At 41.6% G+C, this 12150-nt stretch overlaps 1 protein-coding gene across 1 annotated transcript in view; it reads left to right on the top strand.

The window, feature by feature from the left end:
- The window catches only part of WDR70 (WD repeat domain 70), a 436397-nt gene that overhangs the window by 381197 nt on the left and 43050 nt on the right, over positions 1-12150 (top strand). Inside the window, exon 16 of the mRNA XM_077462835.1 lies at positions 4920-5036. Within this exon, the coding sequence (XP_077318961.1) occupies positions 4920-5036 (117 nt within the window). The remainder of the gene's footprint in view (positions 1-4919; positions 5037-12150) is intronic.

The following is a 12150-nucleotide window of genomic DNA, read 5'->3' as shown; positions in this document are numbered from 1 at the left end:
TTTGGTACTTATACTACATAGATTATACTGTCCATAGTATTGGGACCCCTGCCTTTACACGCACATGAACATTAATGGCATCCCAGTCTTAGCCCATAGGGTTCAATAATGAGTTGGCCCACCCTTTGCAGCTATAACTGTCAACTATAGCCTGTCAACAAGGTTTAGGAGTGTGTCTGGGAATATTTGAACATTCTTCCAGAAGCGCATTTGTGAGGTCAGGCACTGGTGTGGATGTCTATTTCATCCCAAAGGTGTTCTATCGGGTTGAGGTCAGGACTCTGTGCAGGCCAGTCAAGTTCCTCCACCCCAAACGCGCTCATTTATGTCTTTATAGACCTTGCTTTGTGCACTCATGTTGGAACAGGAACGGGCCATCCCCAAGCTGTTCCCACAAAGTTGGGAGCATTAAATTGTCCAAGATGTCTTGGTATGCTGACGCCTTAAGAGTTCCCTTCACTGGAACTAAGAGGACAAGCTCAACCCCCTGAAAAACAACTTCACACCATAATCCCACTCCACCAAATCATTTGAACCAGTGCACAAAGCAAGGTCCACAAAGCCAATGGATGAGCAAGTTTGGGGTGGAGGAATTTGACTGGCCTGCATAGAGTCCTGGCCTCAATCAGATAGAACACCTTTGGAATGAATTAGAGCGAAGACTGCGAGCCAGGTCTTCCCATCCTAACAAATGTCACCACAAATCTTCTAATCCACTCCCTGGTCATCTCTCGCCTTGACTACTGCAACTCCCTCCTCATTGGCTTAACCTTAAATAGGCTACCCCCCTTCAGTCCATCATGAATGCTGCTGTCAGGCTCATCCATCTTACAGAAAAACTCTGGACGTCTGCTACCCCTCTCAAATACTAACACTAAGTTACAAAGCCATCCAAAGCTCTGCCCCCAGCTACATCACTAGCCTAGTATACCAACCTAATTGTCCTCTTCGTTCCTCCCAAGACCTCCTGCTCTCTAGTTCCCTCATCACATCCCATGCTCTCCTCCAGGACTTCTACCGAGCCTCTCCCATCCTCTGGAATGCTCTACCCCAATCTGTCCGACTATATCCTACTCTGTCCACTTTCAGACGATCCCTGAAAACTCATCTCTTCCGAGAAGCCTATCTGGCCCCACCTAACAACTCTGCATTTATTTTCACCATCTGCACATCCCCCACAGTTATTACCTCTTGTATCTCTTGACCTTCCCTCTTAGACTGTAAGCTCTAAGGAGCAGGGCCCTCTGATTCCTACTGTATTAAGGTGTATTGTATTTGTACTGTCTACCCTCAAGTTGTAAAGCACTGCGTAAACTGACGGTGCTATATAAATCCCGTATGATGATGATGATAATCAGTGCCTGACCTCACAAATGTGCTTCTGGAAGAATGGTCAAACATCCCCATAGACACACTCCTAAACCTTGTGGACGGCCTTCCCAGAAGAGTTGAGCCTGTTATGGCTGCAAAGGGTGGGCCAACTCAATATTGAACGCTACGGAATAGCACAGTGATGTCATTAAAGTTCATGTGCGTTTAAAGGCAAGTGTCCATATAATTTTCACAATATACTAGTTGCTTTTCAAAACGCATCTGATTTTTTTTTTTTTTATAACCATTAACAACTGAAGTTCAGCTTTAAAGGGAGAGAAGCACCTTTGCTGCCATTGCTGGCCCAGAATAAGTATGTAGATGACAAGCCATTCAATTCAGTGGTTAAACATGTAACCCAGGCAAACAGCATTTTCAGAAGGAGGTCAGCAATGGCAGCCTACATAATTTTCTTGGCAGAGATTTCCCGGAACTTCTTGCAGCCCGCTCTTTTAAATTTCATTGAAATCTCCCAGCTGTGCTTCCTGATCCGAAACCTCTGTTTGTCCTTCATTTAGTGCAGTAAACTGAGCTGTGTCTGCCCATTTTCTATATTAAATGCGTTCTTTCCCAATATCTAAGTAGAACCATATGGCCCGTGATCTTCTAAGTCGAAAAGCGCATTACCTTAAATACAATCCAGAAGTGAGCGCAATCTTCAGACCTGCTTGAAAATTATAAAAACTTGAAGTAGTTCTAGCTGGCAGCACAAACCCATTAAACTCAAATTGAATAATCTTTAAATGCGCAGAACTTCCTGATGAACCGCATTCTAATAAGCAAAGCTGCATTAAAATATACAAATTTAGCCAGCTGCTCCAGCAAGCATTGCTATGCTCCGACTCCTGCATTTCTCTAGCTGCGGGGTTCCTACTTAGCTCTGTTTCTCTGGTCACAACAATGTCTAAAGCCTGCAACCTGAGCCACATAGTTCTATACCATTTTTTTTTTTTTCTCTGAAATTGAATATGGCAGGTAGACAGCGGTAAACCGCATTTTGGCAGGATGTGACAGATGGATATTGGCAGTGGCTGTGAAAATCGTAACACATGTTGACTTTTAGATCAGTATAAAACACATAGAGGAGACCACCGAGGCCTTTCTAGGAAATTGCAGGGATTGGGCTGTAACTGTCATGCAGTTCACTTTCTGATATACCGTAGCTCCTGCAGTAAGACAAGTTTAATTTTACACATGCAACATTTAAAGCCCTTTGCTTTTTTGGTATTTTCATGCACTGTTTGCAGAATTGGCAACATACATTGTCAAGGGCTTCAAGCATGGGTGCACGGGCAGTATGGTGGTTGCTGTGAGCAATATGATGTATTTTTCAGATATTTTGATGACTAAAGTGCATCTAAAGGCCCATGTTTGACAGTGTAATCCAGTCACTATATGATGCACCAGTCTCAAAACTTCCTTTTCTTCTCTGAGTCAAATCTTCATTTATCTCATGGTCCCCATCCCAGACATGGCAGCTCACAGTTGGAGGTGTTTCAGCAATCGGCCTGTAAAGCAGTAAGCAGGACTAGTTGTGGCCAGACACTAACTGGAGGGATACAGACATGTGATTCAGCAGTGACAACACTGATAGCCACACCCCCTGCAACATCTTCTCATCACATTGTAGTGCAAGCGGGCACAGCCTGCATGGTGGTGACAACACTGCTTTGAATTCAGGAGCAGTGCAGCAGCATTTGCACCCCACCACTGAATATACAGAAGTACAGCCCTGGCCGAAAGTTTTGAGAATGACATAAATATACATTTTCACAAAGTCTACTGCTTGAGTGTTTTTAGATCTTTTTTGTCAGATGTTACTATGGTATACTTACGTTTAATTACAAGCATTTCATAAGTGTCAAAAGCTTTTATTGACAATTACGTTTATAAGTTTATGCGAAGAGTCAATATTTGGACCATTGACCCTTCTTTTTCAAGACCTCTGCAATTCGCCCTGGCATGCTATCGGTCAACTTTTGGGCAACATCGTGACTGATTGCAGTGCATTTTTGCATAATCAATGCTTGAAGTTTGTCAGAATTTGTGTTTTTTTTTTTTGTTCACCCGCCTTTGAGGATTGACCACAAGTTCTCAATGGGATTAAGGTCTGGGGAGTTTCCTGGCCATGGACCCAACATTTTTATGTTTTGTTCCCCAAGCCACTTATCACTTTTGTCTTATAGCAAGGTGTTCCATCATGCTTGAAAAGGCTATTGCTGGTCACAAAACTGTTCTTGGATGGTTGTGATAAGTTGCTCTCGGAGGATGTTTTTGTACCATTATTTATTCATGGCTGTGTTGTTAGTCAAAATTGTGAGTGAGCCCACTCCCTTGGCTGAGACGAAACCCCACACATGAACGGTCTCAGGATGCTTTACTGTTGGCATGACACAGGACTGCTGGTAGCGCTCACCTTTTCTTCTCTGGACAAGGTTTTTTCCAGATGCCCCAGACTTTCTGAGAGGGGATTCATCAGAGAAAGTGACTTTACCCCAGTCCTCAGAAATCAAATCCCAGTATCTTTTGCAGAATATCAGTCTGTCCCTGATGTTTTTCCTGGAGAGAAGAGGGTTCTTTGTTGCCCTTCTTGACACCAGGCCGTCCTCCAAAAGTCTTTGCCTCTCTGTGTGTTAAGATGCACTCACACCTGCTTGCTGCCATTCCTGAGCAAGCTTTGCACTTGCGGTTGTTCTTTTTTCAGCATGTTTGGTATTGTGCCTCACTGTATACAGTTTTATTTTTTTATTTTTTAAGCAAATACTTTTTTGTGGATCTATTGCAAAGTTTCTTACATGAGATTCTGCAGGTAACAGCACTTCCTGTTGCAGGCAAAAAAAATTAAAAAAAAAATCCAAGACTCGAAAATACGAGTGGTATTGCCAGCCTGTGAGCTCCTTTAGTTGGTCTTGACTGCCTATCAGTCCAGTTAGATTCCCATCATTTTGTCATGTTATGGTCATCGGTACATATGTTTGATGACAAATGTCTGGATGGGGTCTTGGATTTCAACCCTATTGCCTCTATTGTAGGACACCACTACTACAGAGCCCCGGCCACAGACTAATTTAGCTGTATGCATTCATTTCTTTCTAGAATAGGTTTATGAAAAGCAGCTTGCATTTTGTTTTTGGTGGTCATTCATCATGATACATTTTCAGAGCTGGGTGGAATTACCGCCTAAACCTCGAGACTCCAAGCTGGCTGGGCTCTCATGTTCCTCCTTGCTTCAGTGACACTCTGATGTTGTGCAGTTTTTGCCCTGCTAAGTAGAATTATGCTGGGGAAATCCTGCCTAAGTATCAATGTTTCCACGCCCAAGAGCTCTGCATGTAGACCGATTGTTTGTGCAGGAAATCCAAATTAATTTGGCTGAATGATCTTGTTACAGTAGGTACATGTAAGATATGTTTTACTTCTGATGCACCGTGTTCTGGATGAAAGGTCAGGGAATACATTTTCTGCTACATCTGCAATCATCTATATACAACAAAAATGGAAAGATTGTTTCCAGCCCAGCTAATGTGTTCTCTTCTGTCTTCCAACAGCACACGCTCTTCCAATGTTCAGAGAACCTCGGCAGAGGAGTACAAGGAAACAGCTGGAGAAGGATAGGCTGAATCCGGTGAAATCTCATAAACCAGAGCCTCCGGTAGCTGGACCAGGTAAATTATTTTATTCGCTGCTTAAATGAAAGGTTATCAGTCAGTTTGGTTTGATTTTCTAATTTACAGCAAAGCCTTCTTTACAATGACGAAGTCATTTCCATTCTCCTTTCTGCCTCCACCTGGATAACCTATGTTTTTATAAAATAAAAAGCTAAATATATATATATACGCGCGCAAACAGCCTGAAATAATTACATGAATGCACTATGACCAGGCCCTCTGTGGCGACGTGTTGATGGAGACCAGTAATAATTATCTGCTTTAGACTACTAAGCCAACCGGTATTGTTGCTGCCCTTTGCTTTGTGACCTCATGACACAGCCTATTTATGATTAACGGGCCCTGTGAAAACTCCTGTTATGCACACATTCATTAACCAGTGGGCAGCATCCATGTCCACATAAAGTAATGTGCCACGGCAAGAAGGACCATTCTGAGCTGCAGGCTAAAAGGAGGAATAATTGCGATCTGGCCCATCACCTGATCCTAATTTAATGTATGCAACTGGGGCTTTTAGATTTATTTAGCTAAAGTGGTTGGAGGGTTTGTTTTTGTCATCATTTTTTTTTTATTCTTTGTGTCTACTGTGCATGCAGAACTGCTGGTGTATAGACACTGCCTAACATTTTGTAGCCATTTATTCCAAATTGCATTCAACTAGGGCTGCAACTAACGATTATTTTCATAATCGATTAGTTGGCCGATTATTGTTTCGATTAATTGGTTAAACCTTAAAAAAGTGTGGTGTATAATTTAGTTAATATGTAAAGTTAAAAAAAAAGGCAATTTATTCTTAAATATCTCTATATGCAGTGGTAAATATAAATAACTATATGGTTAGGGAGCAAAATATCTATTCCACTCTGAGAATAACAGACAGAAGAGATATACTGTGTATATTAGAGGGGATATATACTGGATATACTATTAGAGGAGAGAGATACTGTATATACCATTAGAAGATATATACTGTATATACCATTAGAGGAGAGATATAGTGTGTATAATATTAGAGGAGAGATTTAGTGTTTATACTATACTATACTATACTATGTATATATATCTCCTATTACAGGAGATATATACTTGTAAAGGGTCAATCTGGTAAATATCATCAGACTCATTAACTTTAACCCCATTTTGTTACTGGCCGATTAATCGATTATGAAAATAGTAATCGATTAATTTCATAATCGATTAGTTGTCAATTAATCGATTAGTTGTTTCAGCTCTACATTCAACTATTTCAGCCTTGTTGACCAACATTAGTGTAGTGTATGGAGGCCTTGGCTTCTCTGGGGTGATGCTTGGGAACCAACAAGACCATTTAATGTGACAGGATGTGGTAAGGTAGCCTAGAAGGTAGCAAAAAACCCTCCTTAAAACCACTGTGATACACAGCAGGCCCTCCTCCCATAAATCAGAAGATATATGTATGGCTTACTTTCATCACAAATCCAAAAAAATAATGGTTTATTCTCTATTTTAGGATTATGGACAAATCAATACAAATCATTCCTTTAACCCTTGGGATGAACTGTGCATCTGGAACAGATGCAAACCATTGATTCTTAACTCTGTTTCAGGCTTGTTGGCCATCATCAGTTTATGAAGTAAAATCAATGCAAAAAGTAAACGACAGGCTAGTGAGTTGGGTGCACTTTCCCAAAAGAAACACGAAGGCTATCACATCTAACACTGCTGAAACTGCCAACTACCTGGCCATTATGCGAGCCAAATGTTTCTTGCATCAATCAGTATTTTCTGAGTGAGTCAGTGTCCTGAAATAAGTATGCAAATTAGAAAATTAACTATAACGTCAGAACTCTTCATCCCCATCTCTGTTTTGAGTCAATGTGTGATAGCTTGGGAGAGGGTCCATATGACAGTCAGACAATTATCAGTAATAGTCTCCGTATTTCTTTAAAGCCCAAGTTTAGCTAAAAATAAAAACAGAAAAATCGTTGACATAAGTTTCAGGTAGGTATGATGTGTTTCTTGTGTTCTCCTTTTAGTAGAAATCTTCTGTACTGCCACTTGTACCTACACGTAAGCCTATAATAAGACATGCCTGTAGGTACTGTGAATATCTCCTAAACTTGCTGGACCTTCGGAGCGCGCGGCGGAAGCGGCAGCTCATTCGCACATGTGTGGGAATAACATGATCACGGGTCTGGCTAATCACATAGCTGGAGCTCGCAAACCTGGAAGACAGACGGGGGAACATGTCAGCCCTCTCAGCGGTGACTTTAAAGAGCTGGAGGGCTTAGTTTGGGAAAGTGCACCCAACTCACTAGCCAGTCCAGGAGGGCATACTAGCACATTATGCCATTGCCTTGCAGGTTTTTTTGTTTTGTTTTTTGAACATTGCGGTTTACAGCCGCTTTAATGACACTATATGTTTTAATATTTATATTTAATATCTATTAAACATAGTTTTTCAATGTTGTTTATTTAGCCCTGACAATAAGGGGACATTTATACAAAAACAATATATTACCTTTAAAAAAACAAGAAACTCAAGTTTCCAGTAGTGAATTAAGAGAGGAACCATTGAGTACACCAGGCTAACCTGCCCTGTAAACTCATTTGGCTGCTTGGAACACCTAATCCTGAGACGTCCCTTCTGCTGACCAATAATTATCAGCTCCATGCATCAGTCTCTGCTGTCTGTTCGTTCATATTACTGCTTACCAAAAAAGAAAATTCCCTTTTCTCCATCCACAGAGTTGCAGAAAGCATTGCATGGAGGGGGGGGGGGGTGGAATTGTTTTTCATGGATTGGGATTGCAAACTGCAACTAGTAGTAGATTCCAGTCCATTTGTCCATTTTCATAGGATTTCTAAAAACCCCATTACATCTGACAATGGGAAAAACTGTACAAGCATTTCTGGCTTTGGTACCCTAGCAATGACTTCTTAGCAGTTGACTCAGTGATTTTTCTTGCAGACTGAAGATTTTCTTTACTTATTATGTGGATGCCCCATTCATGTTACATATTGAGTATAACCCTTGACTAACTAGAGGAAATTATACATGACAATGATCCTTTGTCTTTCGGATGTTGCCCAAGGCGAGAGAGCGTTGGTCAGGGTCACAGAGAAGCGGATGTGGTAGTGCACAATACAGAAAGTGCTCTTGTTCTGTCTGTCCACTCTGCCATCGTAAATGTGGATTTACATACTGCACACCCTGCCAGTCCCAACTGAACAGCCTGTGTAAATCACGTAGCCTTGCAAACACATGAGTTTTAAAGGGCCAATGGAACCTAAAGCCCAACTCCATGAAAGTTAAAAATCCTCCCTTGTATTGGAGCTGTGCCCATACTGCAAGAGTTAACTGCTCGTTTTTGTCTAGGGGGTCCAATCCTCTATTTTCCTGGCTTGTGTGTCATCCGCCTTAAGCTAGCCACTTTCTAGTACAATTTTTTTTGAAAATTTTCATTTTAAGAACGCTTGTGCAGTTTTCAAATTGCGAAAGGGATCAAATCGATGTTCATTGTCTACCACGGTGACAAGAAAATTCAAAGAAGCAGTATGGAGAGCTTTGTTTGAAAAAATGAACTTCTAATATTTAATGTGGTTTTTCTTTTGAGAAAGTCCATTGACTCCAAAATCGAATGTTAAAAGCAAACTGCTTTTCTAGAGATTTAGAATGACACCAAATCATCTATTGTACAGAGCATTTTCATATGAATGTTCATTTCAAATCTACTAGTGTATGGCCAGCTTTATTTTATTTATTACAGGTACTTGTATAGCGCCGCTAATTTACGCAGCACATTACATATATCTAGTGCCTTGAAAAAGTATTCACACCCTTTGAAATTTTCCACATTTGGTCATGTTACAATCAAAAACGTAAATGTGTTTTATTGGGATTTTATGTGATAGACCAACACAAAGTGGCACATAATTGTGAAGTATAAGGAAATGGTAAATGGTTTTAAATTTTATTTTTACAAATAAATATCTGAAAAGTGTGGCGTGCATTTATGTTCAGCCCCCTTTACTCTGATACCCCTCACTAAAGTCTAGTAGAACCAACTGCCTTCAGAAGTCACCTAATTAGTAAATAGAGTCCACCTGTGTGTAATTTAATCTCAGTATAAATACAGTTGTTCTGTGAAGCCCTCAGAGGTTTGTTAGAGAACATTGGTGCACAAACAGCATCTTGAAGGCTAAGGGACACACCAGACAGGTCAGGGAGAGGGTTCTGGTTCTCTGAGATTTCAACCTCTGGGCAAACACCACCGAAGACCTTGTCGCCACCGCCTGCATCAACCAACTGGAAGAACTAGGCCTTTAGCAATTGATAGAGGCTCCCACGCATGGTTCAGGGCACATGCTGAACCTCATAATATAAACAAAATATGGACATCAACATACTCAACAACATACTGCTACAATGGACGGACCATCACGCCATCAAATTTACAATCGCCTCCAACACCACCCACCATAAACAGAACCACTCAACTACAACATACTGGACCAGATCACAGAAGAAGCTACACTTGGAACTCTTCAAAACCACATTATCAACCAAAATACCAACGCAAAACCTAAATAACTCAACAGAACAAACACTCTCCTTAAACAAGGTATTACTACAAACAGCAGATTTAGTCGCCCCGAAACGCAGAGTAACCATTCGCAATAAAAATTCTGGATGGTTTAATGGCACTCTTACTCTACTGAAGCAGGGACGCAGAAGAGCTGAAAGAGCATGGAAAAGAAATTCTACAAAGGAAAATCTCACAAACTACAAAACATTGACAATGAAATACCACAAAGGAATCTTCAAAGCAAAAAAAAGAACATTTCTCTAACACCATCTCAAAAGCTCTAAACCGCCCTTGTAAACTTTTCAAACTAGTCGCCCAGACTATGAACCCTACCTGTCTAGAGCCCCCTGCAAATGAAACGCAAGATTTCTGCAACGAGTTATCAGATTTCTTCATCAACAAAATCGACAACATCCGAAAAATAATTCAACAAGAAAAAAACAACCAACTTAATTCAACGAAAGCAAAAAAGTAGAAATCGACTTGAACATCACACAATCGCCAAATTTTTCTCCGATCCCGATCACCACTGACACCACCAAAAACATCATCAGAAGCCTCCGAGACAGCACTTCACCCAATGACATCATTCCCACAAAACTCATGAAAGAATGTTCTGACATCTTGGCTCCCACTATTACACATCTCGTAAATCAATCGTTCAAAGAAGGGATTGTTCCGACTGCCCTCAAGCAAGGCATAATCAAACCCCTTCTAAAGAAACCCAACCTCGACCCCGAAGACCCCAAGCACCCCAGACCGATAACAAGCCTGAACACCATCTCCAAAATTATGGAGAAAGCAGTAGTGCAACAGCTACAACTCCATTTGGGCTCACACAAACTCTTGGACCCACTTCAATCAGGCTTCCGCCCAGGCCATGGCACAGAAACTGCACTTCTCAAAATATGGGACGACGCCCTAGAAGCAGCAGATAACGGAGAATCATGTCTCCTGGTACTTCTGGACCTCAGTGCAGAATTCAACACAGTGGACCACAATACTCTGCTCACACGCCTCAAAAAAGTAGCAGGAGTCAGATTCCAACCTACCATGGTTCGCATCCTTCTTAGGTAATCGGACACAGACAGGTAATCGGACACAGACAGTGAAACTAGGAGCCTTCACCTCTGAAACTCGGGAAATTTCATATGGAGTCCCTCAAGGATCACCCCTGTCTCCCTTGCTCTTCAACATCTACATCCATCCTCTCGACAAAATGATCAGAAAAACTGACCTATGCTTCCACTCATATGCAGATGACACTTAACTCTACTATTGCATCACCGGTCAAAATGACCAATACCAAGAACTAGAAAAATGCCTCACATTGATAGATGACTGGATGACCACGAGCTCCCTCAAACTCAATGGATCCAAAACAGAGCTTCTTCTCCTCAACGCAAAAAGAAATACAAAAACGAAGACCCCTTGGACACCACCCACCATCCTTGGACAGATCATCTCCCCAAGCACCAAAGCCAAAAGTCTCGGAGTCATCTTTGACTCAGAAATGTCGATGGATGCACAAATAGGATCAGTAGTCAGTGGATCTCACCATCTTCTCTGCCTGCTACGTAGACTTATCCCCTTTATTCCAGAAAAAGAGAAAGCAGTAGTAGTCGGAACAATCATGAATTCCCGACTCGACTACCTAAACTCCCTCTACATAGGACTACCCAAATACCAGATCGCACGCCTTCAAGTCATCCAAAACACGGCAGCAAGACTAGTCACAGGAAAAAAACCCTGGGAATCCATCTCCCCATCCCTTAGGACCCTACACTGGCTAAGAGTCTGATCACGTTCAAGACCCTCTGCCTCACCCACAAATGCTCACAAGGAAACGCCCCTCAATACCTATGCGACAAAATAAAACATTACACACCTAATCACAACCGCTGATCAACTAACCAAAACCTCCTCCTCATCCTGAAATCCCACTACAAAGCAAAGGGAGAACAAAGATTTGCAGTCCAAGGACCACGGCTATTGTACTGTCTACCCACTAACATCCGCATGGAAGAAAACCATCGGGCCTTCAGAAAAAAACGAAAGACCTACCTTTCTAAAGAACATTAAGCACAGGACAGATCAAGCGCCTTGAGGCGATTCAGTTTGCATGTGTAGCGCTATACAAATCATTCATTCATGGATAAAGTTGTGGAGAAGTTTAAAGTTTAAAGCAAGTTTAAAGGTTAGGTTATAAAAAATATCCCAAGCTTTGAACATCTCATGGAGCACAAATCTGACCTTATGGAAGAGTGGCAAGAAAAAAGCCATCGTTGAAAGAAAGCCATAAGTAGTCCCATTTGCAGTTTGCGAGAAGCCACATGGTGACACCGCAAACATGTGGAAGGTGCTTTTGGTTAGATGAGACTAAAATTTAACATTTTGGCCTAAAAGCAAAACGATATCCGGCCGAAAGCTAACACTGGACATCACCCTGAACACACCATCCCCATTGTGAAGCATGGTGCTGACAGCATCATGATTTTTGGGATGCTTTTCTTCAGCAGGGACAGGGAAGCTGGTCAGAGTTG

Source organism: Lithobates pipiens, unplaced genomic scaffold (assembly GCF_037356315.1).
Source record: "Lithobates pipiens isolate NorthernLeopardFrog02 unplaced genomic scaffold, aLitPip1_a1.2 Scaffold_3, whole genome shotgun sequence".
Taxonomy (NCBI): domain Eukaryota; kingdom Metazoa; phylum Chordata; class Amphibia; order Anura; family Ranidae; genus Lithobates; species Lithobates pipiens.
The sequence above is the reverse complement of the archived record's forward strand: the minus strand, read 5'-3'. Positions and strand labels throughout refer to the sequence as shown.